The following is a 19026-nucleotide window of genomic DNA, read 5'->3' as shown; positions in this document are numbered from 1 at the left end:
AAGAAGATAGCAGGAAGGGAAAAATGAAGGGGGGGACTCAGAGGGGGAGACGAACCATGAGAGACTATGGACTCTGAGAAACAAACGGAGGGTTCTAGAGGGGAGGGGGGTGGGGGGATGGGTTAGCCTGGTGATGAGTATTAAAGAGGGCACGTTCTGCATGGAGCACTGGGTGTTATACGCAAACAATGAATCATGAAACACTACATCAAAAACTAATGATGTAATGTATGGTAATTAACATAACATAATAAAATAAAATTAAAAAAAAGAAATACAAACTTTATGCTGGAAAAAAAATCAGGCATGGTAGCACTGGTGAGTTGTTAGTAAGAATTTCTCACTTAAGAAGAGTCTTACCGGGCGCCTGGGTGGCTCAGTTGGTTAAGCGACTGCCTTCGGCTCAGGTCATGATCCTGGAATCCCTGGATCGAGGCCCGCATCGGGCTCCCTGCTCGGCAGGGAGTCTGCTTCTCCCTCTGACCCTAACCCCTCTCATGTGCTCTCTCTCATTCTCTCTCTCTCATATAAATAAATAAAATCTTAAAAAAAAAAAAAAAAAGAAGAGTCTTACCTTATCACCTTTGTCACCTGCTGCCCCAGGAGGACCACTGTCACCTCTCATCCCTTTCTCTCCTGGAATGCCAATGGGTCCCGGCAGTCCCAGGGGTCCAATAGGACCTTGTGGCCCCAGTGGTCCTGGTTGACCCTAAGAAGGAAGATTAAAAAGGCAGAGGGCTGGCTGATTCTTAAGTACTGTCTTCTAACACAAACATGCTCACTTGGCTGACAAAAGCCTGGAAAATTAGAGTTTGAGCAAATTCTAATAATAAAAGCACAAATGATCTATTAATCACAAAAATAAGAAACATCAACCTTGCCCTTTTCAATCTGAATTTAAAGCATACAATAAGCTTGAATTATTCCATGTGTATACACACACACACACACACGTACACACAACTTGGTTATAGTTCCCCTACTACTTTCATTCTGTCGATGACATTTATAAATCTTGAGCTGTTTAGCAAAGCAAGGAACTTGCAAAACAAAGCAAGAAAAAAAATCAAAGTGTCATTACGATTATGTTAGTGACACAAATCAAGAGTGGAGAAATATGCCAGATCTTTTTTAAAATTTCATATGGCTAATGATTTTTCTGTCCTTTTAGTGGAAAACGTTTTTTTTTAGCTGCTTTTTACCTAATATCTATTTAATTTGGAAGTAGACTCTCCATGTCAATTTATATTTGTGCAATCTGACTTTCCATGAATGAAAGGGTCACCTCTTACTTTAGGTGAAGAAGTTTCATGAGCTCAGTTCTCCCCCTGAACCCACAGTGGGTACACTTCCAGTACAAACATGAGAAACTCTCTGCTCCCTTGTTGCCTGTCCTCCATTGCATTTAGACGGGCTGATGCACCACATGGACATTGAGTTATTGCCCACTAGAAGCAGCTTTGAGTCTCACAGCTCTCTCTATTCTGGAGTAGGGAAGACTGGCCTCAGAGGAACACGCTCCCTGGCCCCCCCATGATTTGCTCTCTTCTCTGTTCCAGGCTCCCTTCTCTCTCTCCACAGTCTGCACACTCATGGTTCCCTCTAGGACTGAAGTTTTAAATATCATGGGTTCAAATAGCACCACTTATATATCTCAGCACAGACCTCTCTAACTTCCGGAAGACTGAGCATATCCAGCTGCCTCCTTGACATCTGCTTGGATATAATGATACCTCCAACTTAAAAAAAGATCCAAAATGGAATTCTTGATTTTCCTCCGAAATTTAATCCACTGTCAACCTTCCTGAACTACCCATTTAATCCAGCCAGAATCCTGGAGTCATCTTGATATTCTTCTTTCTGGTTCCTTCATACAATGGAACACCACACAGCCTTAGCCTGGGTGCCCCAGAAGCAAAGCATAGCACAAGGAGTCAATGCAAACCATTTGTTTGAGAATCAAAGGAGATAGGGTAAGGAAGCGGGGACGTGACACAGAAAAGGGAAGGCTCGTGTATGGTGATTAACATAACAATTTAAAAAATTAAAGAAAAGGGAAGGCCCGCAATCAGGGTGCAGAATCAAGCCAGTCACTGAGACAGTTAGAGACCATGGGAACAAGCCCCAAATGAAAAACCTTATGCACCTGGGGCGCTTTCTGTTTGCTGTATTGTTAAACCGCTTCTCTTACAGAGCAGAAGCAGGACCCAGCTCCATACACAACCTTGATTGAAAACAGAGGCTCCACCAACCTGAAGCCCCTGCTCCAAAAGCACCAGTAAGCTGCCTGAATTGCCTGCCAATATCAACCAATCAGGATGAGGCCCTGCCAACCAATCAGGACGAGGCTCTGCCAACCAATCAGGACGAGGCCTTGCCAACCAATCAGAACTAGGCCCTTGCTAACCAATCAGATAGAGGCATTTTTTTTCCCCCTTCCCTCATTAGCATAGTGAACTGGAACTTTCTCCAGATAAGCGAGGCCTCCCTGTTGCTGATTGCTGGGAGGGGTCAGCCTAACCACACTCTGTTGGTGCTGAGTCTCCCTTCAGTTCAAGTGGCAGCCACAAGAAAGCCTTGCCTGGGCCTTTGATTTTGGGGTCCAGCCTCGTTTCTCTTGTGGGGCCCAAGAATCCGACTCCAGTAACATTACCGGTGGGTCACTGGAACACACCCCAGATCAGGCACTCGGGGAATCAGGGTAGAATACACACCCTCAGTGTGATCCCATCCAAGAGCGAGGGAGCTGCGGTGTTTAGCTCCTCGCTGGAGGACCACGGTGGTGGGTGCAGAGTGCCTGCTGCCAAGCGGGCAACTGGGGCTCTGAGAGCGCCCGCAGAGAGACGCAGAGACTGGCAGCTGGAGACGCCCCGGGCACAGAGCAGAGCACAGACGTAACAGACCTGATGGAAATGTGGAAGGCCTGAACATCAAAGAGAGCAAGCAAGGCTTTCTGAGCTGACACAGATCACCCTCACGATGCTCATGAGGAAGACAGTGACTGAACATCCAGGCTCTGCAGTCGGGCCCCTGCGTTTGAAGCCCGGGCCCACTAGCTGTGTGACCTTGGGCATGTTTCTTACCCTCTCTGTTCCTCAGCTTCTTTCTCTGTCAGTGGCTGGTGAACGTAAAAAGAATAATGCATGGCATATGTTTATGGCATAGTGCCTGGCACAACAATGCTAACTATTGTTATTATTATATTTATAATATTATTATAATTATTATAGTATCTATTTAGTTCATTGTTCAAAGGGGGGAAAACAAGCTGCATGTCATATCCCACCTGTAGAGAAACAAATGGACAGACATCTTCTCTAAATGCATGTTTATAAAGGAATATTTCTTGAAGGATATACAAGAAATAGCATTTTGTCATGCCCCAGGAGGGAAAATGCAAGCCAGGGCAATGTTACCATTTACCAACAGCAAATGCAACCTTTATAATAAAGACTAACATTTCTCTTTCACCATGAAGTCACCGACTCAACAAACATTATCAACAACCTTTAACACCTGCCTAAACTTCACAAATCAAAATCGTACTTCATTTGAATCTGCCCTTCTCTTCAAGCTTTTTCATCATCATCATAACAGCTACTATTTATTGAGTATCCATAAAAATACTAAAAGCTTAGAATTTTCAAGGAAGCTTAAATGTATAAATATGTATTACAAAATCGACAACAATAAAATATGAAATGTAATTATATAGGCACAAATCATTTGGGGGCATTTCAAGGGCATATCAATTTAAATATTGCACAAATTGTAAACAACAATCTAAAAGAATAAATAATGACTTCAACTACTTTTTTTAAACCTATGTTAATTGCTCTTAGTAAGATTTCCTGAATATAAGCCTCAGGAAATTAACTGCTTTTTCATTAAGTTTGGGAATTTATCTTTTCATCTTACAGGTAATTTACCAAAAAAACCTCCTAAATTATCTTTTGTGAATGCTGTACTTCACAATAATGTAACATTTAGAAACAACAAAATGTACGTTTAAACATAAAAGGGTAAGTGAGAAAGAGACAGCCAATTAACTGCCTATAAATCTTAATGTGCTTCATTCTGGACATACAAGGCCAGATCCAGTGAGCTAATGGAACTTTGGGAAGGAAAGAAAGAAAAAAAAAAAGGAGTGGAAATGTCCAAATGGTGGTAAGAATGATAAAACGCCACTCAGTAAAGAAATGATAGAAATGGGTTCTGATTTGAGAAGGTGCCATCTAAAATGCTTTTAAAATAAAATAAAACAAGGAATGGTTATTTGCATTATTCAACTCTGGACCCCATGCCCTTCCTCCTCCCTTGCCCTGATCTGTTACACTGACTTCCTTGCCTTCTCTGAATAAGCTCTGTTCTTTCACAGACTTGGCGTCCTGTCCCAGAATTGTCCCTCCCACTCCCAAGGTAGTGCTCGCATGGAAAGACCCCCCAACCTCCTGCCCTCCCCTCACACACCCTTCAGAACTAGATGGCTCTCCAAGATGCTTCTATAATAACACCCTCGCCTATTACAGTGACCATCTCTTTATCCCCCAACCCCACAACTGCTAACCATGAGCTCCTGCAGGGCACAGGCTATATGCCCAAGATTATGATGGTAGGAAGGACAATAAATACTTAAGAAAATAATACGAACAGTGAAACAGTCAATGATTCCACATTGAGGTGAGCAGAGCACAGCCCCACATCATGAGCAATGGCTCTGATCGCAATGATACCGTAACTTCTCGTTGAGAGAGAACACAGGCATTGTCATACCTTCATTTCAACCATATTAAATGGTAAATATAACCCCTACTTTGCAGGTGGAAAAACTAGCATAAAATATTAAATGCCAACTTATTTACAACCACTGGGGAAACCTGTGGTTTGTTTTATAGTTAGTACTAGGTTTTTTTTGCATATTAACAGGTAATTCATTATAGGATAAATTTTTTAAAGAAATACACTAAACCTTGTATCACAATATTAAATCTGTCAGAAAGCTGCTCATGAAATTTTTCCAAACACCAGTCTTAGAAATAGTCATTGCTAGTTCATCCGGTTTGAGTAAATAATTTATCCATAGCAATGTAGAGAATAATGCCAATCTCCTTAAACTATTTCATATTTAAAAGTAGGTCAGTTTTTAAAAAACTGTAACATAGGGGCACCTGGGTGGCTCAGTTGTTAAGCATCTGCCTTCGGCTCAGGTCATGATCCCAGGGTCCTGGGATCGAGCCCTGCATCGGGCTCCCTGCTCCGCGGGAAGCCTGCTTCTCCCTCTCCCACTCCCCTGCTTGTGTTCCCTCTCTCGCTGTGTCTCTCTCTGTCAAATAAATAAAATCTTAAAAAAAAAAAAAAAAACTGTAACATACAAGTAAATATTTGAGCTTACTCATTTATAAGGCTATAATGGAATGAACTTCAGGATGAACAGACATAAATAACAAGCCCATAGGAGATATTTCTGTAACTAGAGAATCATTAAATAATCAAAAGAATTTTGCATCTTTAAAAAAGAATTTTAAAGAAATATTTTGCTCCTAACTATGCCCTGTCCACCTAGGAACAATAACATGATATACACTGGATTGCTCTACACTGGATTCAGGCTAGCAAAAAGGAAAAAAGAAATGCACACTAGTGGAATGAATGACTGACTTTCAGATGTAGTTTCCCTGATCTTTCTTTCCTTCTTCCCTTTCCTTTCTTTCCCTTCCCTTTCCTTTCCTTTCTCTTTCTTTCTTTTTTTCTTTTCTTTTGTTTTCTCCTTTTTTTTTTTCTTTTTTTGCTGCTGTGTGCCCAGAATTGCTTCTGTGGCTTATGACTTCCAGCGAGAGCGAAATCAGAAAAGATTCACTGAATCCAGAAATGACAGTCATCTTGGCAGCTGAGGGACCTGTGGAAAGCCCTGTGATGTCCCACAGGTCATCCCCTCCGTCCTCCTGGAAGCCCACGCTGACACCATGTCATTGGACCTGCCCTACGTGCCTCCCTCCTGAGGCTGCAGAAGCAGTAGGCTCCCAGGCCAGCTGTACAAATAGAGGATCACGGTGATCAGAGAGGAGAGAGAGTCACCCAGCCCTCTGGGGCCAGGGCATTCCTTCAGGATTCTGTCACTTGTGAATCATCTCTATCAGGCACGGCTCTTGAGCAGGGCTAAGATCAAATCATTTTTATTTCACAACTTGGTAGAACAGACGAACAGATGAGAAATTATGTACATTTTTAAAACCAAAATCTTCAACTCAGCCTTTGGGCTGCCACTGATGTGCTTGCCCCCAGGGACCAAACCCTTTGGGGAATGACAAAAATCTAAGAAACCCTTTGTCATTTTAGCAGTATGAGGCTTGGGAGAAATAACTACAGAGACAACTGCAAATATATATCCATTCACACTTTGTCTGTGACAGCTCTCTGTTCCTTCCCAACCAGAAGCTGAATCAGTGCGAAGAAGTATAAATGTACGTTTGTTCCCTCCTTCATTCGTTAACGAATGAACAAATGACTATGAAAGATGCTTTTATTATACTAATTATGCACACATTCCCAAATCACCCTTGGTCTCTAAGACCATGACAGTGATCATCAAAGTGTCCAGGAAGGGAAGGAATTTATTTATGGAGTTCGGTTATGTGCCCACCACTCCCCAGACCTTGTCATTGCTTTGTCCGTTGCCTCCAGCCTTGTCTTATTTTAAACTTAAAAGAAAATTATCTTAATGTACTCTATGTTCTTTTGTAAAGTTTCTTTAGTAAACAGCAGTATTCATCAAATTAATTAAAGACCTCTCTTTTTGTCGTTCTCAAATCCAATGTTCTAATCCTATCCTGTAGGTCCAGCTGTTTTCTAGACGCCTTCTTGAACCTTCCTCCTCCGTTAATTCACACTCATCACGTCAGAAGCTGAGCACATCACTCCCAGACTGGCTTCCCTGCTCTCCTCTTCCCAGACCCCAGCAGATGGCAACTTTTTTCCTTCCATCATGTAAGCTCACCCCACGGCTGTCAGCTCTCCCCTGCTTTCCATGTCCACCCTGCAGCCAAGGCCACCCTTCCTGCCTTGACTTAAATCTCATGTGTCTGTCTTACTGTCATCCCCCTGCGGAGACTCCCTGTCCTGGTCTTGTCATCTCGCGTGGGTTACCCAAGCACCAGCCGCTCTCCCTTCCTTCACTCTGGGCTTCTACCCACTTCTACAGACAACTGCCAACTCCTCCTCAGTCTTCTCTTGCCCCCGTCACTGCTTTCATCACCCCCTATAATGGGGACAGTCTGCCCTTCTCCACCGCAGCCAAACCTACTCCCTGTCATTTGCTCACCTACACCTTCTGCTCCAATCACACGTGTGCCTTCTGTAGCTCAGATTCGACCTTCCTCCAACCAAAACCATCATGGTGGTGGTGGAGCAATGGTACTTGTTCTAGGCACTGACAGAGCACTGTGCATTCGTCTCATGGAATCCTTACATCCATAAAGCAGGAGGCCACCCTGTCTCCCAGATGAGGAAACTGAGGCTCAGAGAGATGAAGCAAGTGACCAGAGGCCACTGGACTGTCACCTAGGGAAGCAGAGATTCGAACTCAGGTCCTCAGACTTCAGTCGCTGCTTCTCTTTTTACCCCAGTCCTGATCAATCTCACTCTTGTACAAACTCTTCTGTCCACCCTAAAATAACACCTAAATAGACTCATGACCTATTTTTCACTATTATTTCATGCATGTTACTTTAATTAATATCTGCTTGGGGTGATGTATTCTGATAAGCTTTTTGGGGTCAGGGATCTGTGTACATTTTATTACCACTCCAGAACCGTGGCCACTGCCTTGCACGATATACATTCTAAACATGAACTCATGGACTACTGAATGGATTAAGACTTTATAATTAAAATGAACAATTCAGTGGCACCCCCTCCTGCCTTTTTCACGCTTGACTGTAATTCAAAGATTCATCCACTAGGTGACACTGTAACATCACTTAAAGCCTCGCCAAGGACTCCATGCATAGCGTAGATCCTTTAAATAAGTGCCTCCAGGGTCTTCCCCTATAATGGGAAAAACTGCTGGATATCATAAAGGGTTTTAAAAATAAATAATAAAAAGATGTTATTCATGGAGTAGACAGTCAAAGGAGACTGGACTGCAGTGGCGGGGTATTTTCTTGTACCTTAAGATCACCTCTCTTGTTAATAAGAGGATAAACTGGTCCATTAAGCCTGGAGTAGCACTGACTCAGGATTTCCAGCTGTGTTCTTAAGAGGCTGCGTGGTGCCGCAGAAAGAACACTGCTCTGAGAACCAGAAGATAGGGCTTTGCCGCTGAGCCAGAAATAAAGTCACCTCTTGAACCTGGTTATTGAAGAATGGTTTCCCCATTTTTAAAAACGGTGTAAGAGCAGCCCAACATCATACAGCTGCTGTGGGAACTGAATGAGGCAGTGTGGAGAGCTCTTGGTAGCCTCCCTGAGGAGCTGGAACCAACTGACCCCCACTCTGTTCTCCCGGTGTCCCCGCCCCTTGTCCTCTCCGTATGTTTTTCCTGTGTCTTCTGTGCCCATCCCCTTCCTCCTACTGGGAGAAGCCCCTTGGAACTCCACAGGGCTGCCCTGGCCTCTTCTCACTTTCTCTTGGGCAAACTTGACCTTTTCCATGGAGTTAATGGCATCTAATGCTGAACAACCAACCCTTCCACGGCCCTCCCTAGCCCAGACTTCTCTGTGGAGCCCTGGCCATATTCAATTGACCTCCAGCTCTACAAATCCAAAACGGGACTTATAGACCCACGATCGTGCCCCCGAATGTGCTCCTCGGTCATACGTCACTGCCCATACAGCTGTTCACACCTCTCCCACCTACCTGCACTGTCCCCCTCGTTCCTATCAATCCTGCCTCCCAAATATTCCTGCCACCCATCTGCTTCCCCTACCTCTTCACGCACCTCCCTTGCTAAGCAACCTCACCTCCCACCTGGGGACTGCAGTAGCCCCCTGACAGGTTTCCCCTAACACCGCCCCCCACGCACACTCACTATATTCTCCAAACAGCAGCCTGAATGATCTTTTTATAACCTATGTCCAACACGCTTCCACCCTTCTCCGAATCCTTCAGAGCCTTCCTATTACAGACAGGAGGACCTGTACCTGCCTTTCCCACTGCACCTCATGTCCCTTGCTCCCTCACCTACTACAACCAAACCTTTCTGGCCACTTTTTGGTTGCTCAAACATGCCAGCCCGTCTCCTTCTCACTTCAGGACCCGAACAGAGGCCGTTCTCTCAGCCCAGACCCTTGCACAATGGGTTGAATGGTGGCCACAAAAAGATAGGATTTGCGGATATTGCCTTGGATGGCAAAAGAGGTGCTAAAGTTAAGGACCTTGAGAGGAGGGGTTGATCTTGGATCATCCGATGGGTCCTCAATGCCATTACATGTACCCTTATAAGAGGGACACAGAGGAAGATTTGTCACAGATACACAGAGGAGAAGGCGGTGTGAAGGCAGGCAGAGATTGGAGCGACATGGGCACAAGCCAAGGGATGCTGGTAGCCACAGAAGCTGGAGGAGGCAGTGAACGGGGCCTCCCCTCTCGCCTGTGGAGGGAGTACGGCAATAGCAACCCCTTGCTTGTGCACTTCTGGCTCTAGAACTCGCGAGAAGATAAACTTCTGTGGTTTTAAGCCACCAAGCATGTGGTAATTTGTTATGGCCGCCCTAGGAACTGTCGGGACATGCTTCCAGGCCATCACTAGGTGGCCTCTGACTCAATTGCGGTCTCCGCCTGCCCCGCCCCACCCCCCCCACAGGCTCCCATATAAAACTGAATTAGGGCATCAAGTTATCCCAGGGAGAGAGCAAGGATCTCTGTCAGTTCTTACCCTGATGCACCCAAGCTCCTAACAGTGCCTGGCACTCTTCAGGCACCCAGAAATAATGGCCAAAAGGTGAATCTCTGTCCCTTCTGCTGGTCTCTGAGCTCCAGGCCACAGGACCTTTTCTTTATCATCAAAGCCTCATGATGGCAGGCACAGGGCAAATGCTCAATGACTATGAATGAATGGGACGAATGAATGGCCATCTGCTGAATGAATTGCAGATAAGCTCCTATGACAGAGGAGTGAAAAAATTAGCACCTTTGAGACATGGCTGTTTCCCTGTGGATTTCTTGGCAACTTACTGAAAATGGTATTTGAAAGAAGAAATCTACTTTTACCTTCTTTGTAATTCGGCATTTTAATTAATTTAGTCAGATGTTACCCTTGCACTAGAGAGGTTTTCTAGAGCTACAAATACTGCTTCCCATTTTCCTATGGGGAATATGGCCTGCTTTGGGAAGCACCTGTATTGCTAGCCCTTATTTCTCACCACCAACAAGGCTGTCTCCCCTTTGGTAATGACCTTGATCCTCTCAAGTTCAGCGTAGTCCCACATTTGCTGAGCTCTGCGGCCGCCCAGCCTCAGTTCACGCTGGGTCGCAGAGCTCAGCAGTCTTCGTTGCTATGGAATTGAACTCCACATGAGGAGGCCAAAGGCTCTGCTGCAAATCACTGGCAATTTAATGAGGTGACTGATCAGGGCAGATACGCCAAAACCTACCTTCAGACCCACTCTGCCACTAGGGTTCCCCGGTGAGATTCTGCACCCCTGGCCTGTTTGGAAAAACAACATGTTCTACAACATTGTAGGCAAATATAAGCTGGTTTTCTCTCCTGCCTTCTCCAACACAAATGCTAGATTTAGAGAGAGCTCTGTCAGCATACTGAAAGCCATGTTAGTTAGTTGGAGTCATTCTTGTGTATGAACACGAGCTGCCACTGCAACTTCTACCACTATGATTATTAATGGGCCAAATAGTATGAAATGATAGGCATGTATCCTCCCTCTCCCCACTTGGTTTCCCACGCCCTGTTCAGAAATACTCCCTCCAGCACCTATGACTGAAGATCCATTCTTTTCACGTCTGCAAATTTTTCATTCTTCAGAAATCAAGGTTACTATTCCTGACAGGGGAACACTTTAACAAGCAAAGCCAAAGTTGTAAACAGCTGGTGAGCTAAATTGTACTGGGAAATTTGTTTCGTAGGCACTATGTTTTCTCCAATTCTGGGTCCTGATGCCTTTACGTGACAAATGCACTGTCCAGCTCCCCACAGTCCCCAAGGCCAACGTCCCTTCCCGGGGCCCCTCACTCAGGTTACCTGCTGTCCCCTGAAAGCCCCTGAGACTTCCCTCAGGCACGGCATCATTTCTCAGAGAATTCTCCAACAGAGACAAAATGAGCTAGGGAGTGCATTCTTGGAGGAGAAAGATGTGGAAGGAAGAGAAGAAAGCAGAGCCAAAAATCTAAGAGGTGGGTGACAGATCAAATTTGTCAGTTGTCCATGGAATCGGCTTACACCAAAATATAACATAAGTGACTTATGTGAGCTTTGGGACCTAAAAATAATTGCTCTGTACCATTTATGAGGCTACAGTTATAGAGTGTACTAGAATACAGCTGTGTGAGGGATAGAGGTCTAGAACTTTGTGTGCAAATAATTTAACGGTGAAAAATGTTAATAATTAAAATCCCCCAAGCAAATTCCATTTTTATCATGGAATGCAGGCTCTTAGGAGTGTGAGGGACAAATGAATGAGATTGTGGGGAAAAATACTTGTACATTTTTTAATGATTTAAAATTCCCACATGGAACACTGATTTGCTAATGTGTGATTTTAGCTTTCAAACCACAAAAACTAAGACAGGTCTTGAGTTTTAAGTTATTTGACCCCTTGTATAAAAACCACCAAATTACAAAGTTCTTAATACAACAGTTAACAGTTCAACAGCTGCTAGACTCCCTTGAATGAAAAACAATATGGATATATATTTTTTATTCTGGAAAAAGCTGTAGAAAGTGTCTTTAATATCCTGCTAGTTACTAAAGTGGAACTTATAAAAGGCCCCATCCTAGTCTGTAAAGACACGTAATTTTCCCTGCATAGAGGCAGCCATCAAAAACATGAAGATTCCTCCACTGAAATTAGTAAAGAAAACTTTAAAATCTTGCCCAATGCCACCTCATTCATATCCTTAAAGAGGGACTACCATGAGGTTAGGGGAGATGTTAGCGCATAGTTGCAAAATATTTTGGAAGTCCATTATATAGCTGTTATATGTAAAAGGCCATGCCCACATCACAGAACCTGAAGCTGTTAGGGCCTGGAGGGACAGGACCAGCCCCAGAGTACAAACCCTTACTTCCCAGCTGAGACTCTGAACCCGAAAGAAGCCATAGGCGTTCCAATCTCCCACCCTCTACCTGGAGCTAAAGGGTCCTGATTGCTGCCACTGCTCTAAGTACTTATTTCTGGCCCTACCTGAAGCCACAAGGGAATATTTTTTAAAGATTTTATTTATTTATTTTGAGAGAGAGCACAAGCAGGGGGAGGGGCAAAGGCAGAGGGAGAAGCAGGCTCCCCACTGAGCAGGGAGCTCGATGAGGGACTCCATCCCAGGACCCCGGGATCATGACCTGAGCCGAAGGCAAAGGGCTTAACCGACTGAGACACCCAGGCGTCCCGCCACAGGGGAATTTGAATTTACTTGAGATTATGCATTTAATAACAGGTTTAAACCATATGTGTGTGTGGGTGGGGGGAGGACGGAAGTGAGGGGCTCCCTGCTAACTCTGCTCCCCCCTGCAGATATGGTAGGTGTCCCTGCCCGCACGCTCCAGGCTCCCAACCCTGCCCAGGCTGGAGTCTGGTTTTAATGTATTGATTCATGACTAAGAGACTTTTATGTGCCATCTACTGTGATCATCTCGAAGCAGTACAAGAAATGGACCCCCAGTTCTTAAGGGGTGAAACACAAGTAAGCAGCTTCGATTCTAGAGTGTCCACTGTGGGCCAGGAGCCAACACCAACCTTGTACACGTGTCCATACGAGCACCTAGAAGGAGCGCATGCTTACGATCTCAGCAAGAGGGTCAGGGGCATCCGCGCTCACACCCAAACAGAGCTACAGGCCCGGTAGCTGGCCAGGTACGAGGGAAGGGAACGGGGTCCCCAACAGGGGCATCAGCACTGGCTGGGAGGAGTTGGAGGGGACGCCTTGGGAGGGCTGGGGTCTCCACCGAGCTCCCCTGGGGAGAGCAGGAAAGACAGAGGCTGAGTGCAAGTGGGAAGACAGTCTGGAAAAGGGTAGGCCGGTGAGAAGGTTCAGATTATGCCCAAGGGAGAGTGAGCGGCGCAACCAATGCAGCTTGGCGGAGGGGCGGGGGGGGGGGGGAGGCAAAGGGGAGGCAGCAGTGGTCGCTGGTGGAAACACACGGGGAAGCTAGACCGGGGGCGTCCAGGGTCCACTGATGCGGCTGAACTTCACTCTGTCAGAACTGAAGGCACCCGTCCTCGGTTCCCTGCCTTCGATACACCCCAGCGCCACCTCAAACTCCCGCGTGGGTCCCCAGTTCCAACCCTAACCCCAGTCCTTCCACGGGCGCGGCGCCGGCCTGGCTTCCCAGCAGTTGCTCCAGACACGGGCTTGAACTACTCACTCAGGCATTCACCCCTAAAAGGGGAGTCATTTCCTTCTGAGGAATGCCTGCCCTGTGCCACTCACAGGCTCCTCGACCCTGCGGGATTCGGCATAGCCCCGTTTCTCCAGTCCCCCTTGAGCTGTCACTGCAGCCCCAGAGATGGTACGTGAGCTGGCCGGCTGCTGGGCACTTGCGAGCACCCACCTCCCACACCACCTCCCAGTTATGCACAAGCCGAGCTCCCCAACTCCCAGCCCGAAATCGAAATCGCTGCCGGCAACTCGCAGCCTTCGCGTGGGAGCCATCTGTCTCCGAAAGGGCACAGGTGGACCGCTGTCGTGCATTCTGCTCTCGCTGACCACCCAGGAACAGGGACACCGACGGCAGAGTGCGGCCCAGCGCCTGAGCCCTCGCCACCCCTGGCACCGGACACTGCGCTATGGGACGCAAGGTGCATTGCTTGTGACTGCCGAACACCCCAGGAAACAGAACAGAAAGGACTAATGGTGTAAATACGAGGAAGCCGAGGCTCGGGTGCGCACCCGAGTTCACAAAGTTATGACGAAAGTCTGGTGTTCGAATCTGAGTGACGTCATCTTCTCGTGATGGTGGGCCAAACGCTGAAACTGAAGTCAGATACCAGGGTGTGGCTCCCGCCTCTTCCACACACTAGCAATTGGAAATTCAGGTTCCTTGTATGGAAAGAGGACAGTATTTGTTGCAGCGGCCTCACAGAGCTGTGGTGGGATTAGAGCAGGGTTTCCCGACCTCAGCACGGTTGGCTTTTGGAGACGGGTAAGTTTATGGTGTGGGGGCGGCCAGTGCATCGTAGGTGCTGAGCACCTCCCCGCCTGTAGCCACTAGACACCAAGAGCGCCCCCACCACCGAGCTGTGATGACCAAAAAAACGTCTCTAGACATCGCCAAATGTCCCCACTAAAAATGACTCTCGGCCTCATTTAAATCAGAGCTTTATCCAAGCAACTGTTCCTCTTTGTTTTGTGGTGCCCCCATCCCCTTCCTCTCACAAAGCTGATGGATCCATTTTTCTTGGGTCTTAAACTCAAAGGGTCTTAATATTTAGATGCACTGGCTTCTTTTCCTTCTCATTTATACGATCTTGGTATGTTTATATTAAAAAAATTCACACAAAGGCCAGGCTTTTTCCCCCCTGAATAATGTGTACATTTATATGAAAAAAGTTAAAGCACTTCTTAGATTGCTAGCTTCAGGCATCCTTACTTTTTAAAAGAATTTTTATTGAGATATGATTGACATATAACACCATGTTAGTTTCAGGTATACAGCAACAAAATTTGTTACGTGTGTATATTGCAAAATGATGACCACAATGAGTTTTGTTAGCATCCATCATCCCACAGCTACTGGTTTTCTCTCTCTTGGGATGACAACTATTAAGATCTACTCTCAGCAACTTTCAAATATACAAAACAGTATTATGAACTATAGTCACCATGCTCTGCAGTATATTCCCAGGACTTACTATTTTAAAACTAGAAGTTTGCCCGTTTTGTTTTTAAATTATATCATGAAGGCAGCTTTAAAAAGCTCAAGATAAATTCTGAGCACCAAAGTTTTTGAAGTACTAAAGAAACAAAGCAGCTTAAGCAGAAAGGGACTTGCCATAGCAGAAGCTCAATAAGGTAGCTGCCTTCAGGGAGAGAGCCCAACAGAGGGGCCTCTGGCAGATTGCACATGTATTGTGTGCAGATAAAGTGAAGCTCTGGGGAAAATACACGGCCCCTTCTTTTAGGAGATGTTTTGCGTCCTTGTAGACTGATCTTTACCGAATTGTGCTTTTTGAGCATCACGCCCTATAGGATTGATGTGGACTCGTTCCAACAGAATCATTGATCTGACTCAAAAAAAAACCCGTCTGAAGTTTCTGAAGCATGTTCTTTTCTTGTAAGATCGTGGGAGTATTTTTAATCAAAAGAATTGTTTGATCTAATGCTCTAGCCCAAATGAGTTAGTGGGCTGCCAACTGCTACTGTCAGAATGTAAGGGAGAGGTCCACAAATATCCCAATGACCTGATACACAGTAGCCAAGAGGCCTCTCATGCAAAGCAGGACAGAGAATCTTGTGTAGTCACCCAGAGGGCCATCCCGGGTGGACTTGATCAAGACACTGCACCTCTCTGAGCTTTGAAATTCTGCCCCACAAAGTCGGCATGATGAGATGGTAAGAGAGCTGTCGTGAGGAGCCAGAGAGCTAAAGCATTTTCAGAACACAGAACAGCGCCTGACACATGAGAAGCACACAATCAATGTAGCTATCACTTCAACTATAGAACACTATTCCACGTGATTTCAATAGGCGTTATCCAAAAAAGGGTCTTGGAGTCAAATGTCCGGATATACCACTTTAAATAAGGTTAAACAAGCCTTCTTTCTCCCCTCACTGCGGTACTTCTCAGAGCCTTTAAAATGCTGATATACAACCTGAGTTTCAAGATGGTGGTGACCCAGTACGGACCATTTGACACGAGGACCCTTTTTGCATAAAGCAGTTCACAAGACTAGTGTCGTAGAAAACACTGGGCGAATCATGGCTTGCACTTCCAAGCATGACACGTAGCGTAAAATAATTGGGATCTCTTGTCAGGATATACAGAACTTTAACTGTGAAACATATAAACACTGACAATTACCAGAACATGCTAAGAATCTGGGGCTACTTAATATTAAGCATTCACAATGGCTCAAATTTCAGTATGCTGTCCATGTTTACCTTTTTTAAAAATGTTATTGCGGTAAGGACACCTAATATGAGATCTACCCTCTCCCCCAATTTTTAAGTGAACATTACATCATTGTTGATTGTAGGAAGATGTGGTACAGCAGATCTCTAGGGCTTATTCATCTTGCACAACTGAAACTTTATGCCCTTTGATTAGCAACTCCCCATATCTCCCTCCCACTGGCCATGCTGATTTTTACATCACTTACCCGAGACCCTTTTTCATGAAAGCACTGGCACACTGAGCAATCTCTTCCTCCGCAAGGACCCACAAACTTCTTTCCACTCTGGAAAGTGAAGCATCTGGTTTAGTAAAGCAGTATTCCTCACTTAGCTGAGTACCTGACGTGTACATTCTAAGGAGCACCTTGGTTTCCCTAACCCATGAGAATTCCACAGTGTACTTTGACCTTTGAATCTGCAAAAAAAAAAAGGCTAATGTTGATATATAAAAAGGCAAAGAACTTACACTGTGGCTTGATAAGAGGGCAGATGATTATGCAAGCAAAATAAAAGTTCATGTGAGCTAGCATTAAAAAGAAAAAAAAAAAAAAGCCCGCTTCTGAAGCCACTTTTCATTGGCCAGAATCTTCTGCAATGTCTCTCTTCTACCAAGACATCACTTACTAAGTTGTGGATCATCTTAGAGTGTAAACTATATGGTTGGGAAAATCATAAGTACACAATGGTGTCTCACTTAAATATAAATTCGGTTGCTTTTCAGGACCTTCTTGCTTCCCCTCCAAGACCATCGAGTCCTTCCTGGTCACTGCTTGAATCACAGCCTTGAACTTCACGTGACAACTCTTTCCAGGAAGTTGCTGAAACTCTAAGATGGTTCTTCTAATGTGTCTCTCAACCAGAAATCTCCTGAACTTGAATCCTTTGGGCCCCTTCTCCACTTCTCCCTAACTTCTCTCCAACATTCTCTTTAAAGAGTTACTCCACCCTCACATATTTTCTTAACATTCACACACACACACACACACACACACACACACACGTGCCTTTTGGGAAGAATCAGCCCCTTGTTCTCACAAATCCTCATGGTCTGTATCCAGAGTCATCTGTCACTTCGGTACAAAAGCATAATCCCAGAGTAACTATTTCCATAAGTAGACACCTTAACAACAAAACAGCCACCATGATGCACCTGCGCTGACAATGGACATTGAGCATTCCTTCAGAGCCTGGGGCTGTGGGTTGGGAGGGAGGGGGTGGCAAAAGCAGCTCCAGGTGCTAGGAGCTGAGAACATGGATAGGAATATCAGAAGGGCACCAGGGATAAACTTGGCCTAGTTCATGATCTTGCCTGGTCCAGCCCTCACTGCAATGCTTAGGTATTAACCACACATCTCTATGACTGACAGAGCTTTTACACTCAAGGCTATAAATTTAAGTCTTTACGCCAAAGTATGACGGGGAACATAAAACATTCGAACCAATAGTTATAGTTCTGATGGAAGACCTCTATACATACATACACACCTATGTGCATAAGTATAAATGTAAATTACATCTGACTATGTGTACATATGAATACACACATGTACACATACACATGTATACGAATATGTGTATGGGAGGGAAAAGAGTCTATCCAGAATTTTTTTTTTCAATCACACAATTTAGACCTCTTTTTTCTAGAAAAATATGCTCAGACGCAATAAAAAAAAATCTTTAAATTAAGCATTAATAAAAAAACATTATTATAAACAAAACTCCTTAAGGTCATTGGAAGTATATAAGAATGTGAACCTTGACAAGAGTTAAGTTTAAAAAATGTATTTGAAGTTTCAGAAATATATGCCTCTTGAGTTTTGAGTCACATTGTTATCTATGAATGCAGAAACATCAAGTTCAAAACTCTGATAAGGTGAAAAAAAATGAAATGCCAGGTCCAGGACAGCATGAAAACACTTAAAATAACTAGTCTGAACACTTGGGTTCACTTAAGGTTGGGATTCATTACTATGTGTTCAGTGAGATATCAAAACAACCAGAGAAAGAAGGTCGGTTGATTAGCTGGCTTGATAATAAAGGCAAGTTTGTTCTCTTATTGTTTGTTTTTTGTTTGTTTTGTTTTGTTTTGTTTTTTACTTAATTGTGCCAAGCATCACAGAGATGTTTGCAGCAAAATTACATTTCAGGAAAGAATCAGTTTAAGATAAATTAGCAGATTATAATAAAGAAACAGAAATAGTCACATATAAAGCTTTGACTAGCACTGACAAGAGAAAAAGGCAAGAGGTAATTTTAGTCTCTGAAGTTCTTCTACATTAGACATTTCTCAATAAATGCCACCTTAAAAGGGGGAGGCATTTGTAACGGAAGAAGCTGTGCCTCAAAAACAGATCATATAAACCCATTTGACAAAGATAAAGACCTTATCTTAGACAAGGAAACATTCAAAGTATAAACCATATTCACCAGCAATACACTGGCATTCTCAAAAACTAATGTCACTACTCCTCAAAGAGGAAACCAGAAAAATACCCATCCGTTTTATCTCAGATATTTTTAAACAAACGTATGTTGAATAAAAAGTTTAAGAAGTTCTTAATTTCTAGATTAATAACCAGTCCTACATGTCTACCTCGATTTTTTTTGAAAAACATTTGCACATAATTAAAAATTCAAATAGGGCAAAAGTATAATGGAAAAATAAATTGTCTTTTCCAACCCAGGCTCCCCGTTCCCTCACCGAGAGGTAGTCACTGTTCTCACTCAGGGTCTGGATAGCTATGAGCA

The 19026-nt window shown here is 44.5% G+C and overlaps 1 protein-coding gene across 1 annotated transcript in view; it reads right to left on the bottom strand.

Moving 5' to 3' along the window:
* Positions 1-19026, bottom strand: part of COL4A4 (collagen type IV alpha 4 chain) — a 120993-nt gene that overhangs the window by 82378 nt on the left and 19589 nt on the right. The window contains exons 5-6 of the mRNA XM_032401003.1: positions 16485-16562; positions 575-709 (exon numbers count right to left, since the gene is read on the bottom strand). Coding sequence (XP_032256894.1) covers positions 575-709; positions 16485-16562 — 213 coding nt within the window. The remainder of the gene's footprint in view (positions 1-574; positions 710-16484; positions 16563-19026) is intronic.

This window comes from Phoca vitulina, unplaced genomic scaffold (genome assembly GCF_004348235.1).
Source record: "Phoca vitulina isolate PV1807 unplaced genomic scaffold, GSC_HSeal_1.0 scaffold1, whole genome shotgun sequence".
Classification (NCBI taxonomy): Eukaryota; Metazoa; Chordata; class Mammalia; order Carnivora; family Phocidae; genus Phoca; species Phoca vitulina.
Note: the sequence above shows the minus strand (reverse complement) of the source record. Positions and strands in the feature narration are given on the sequence as shown.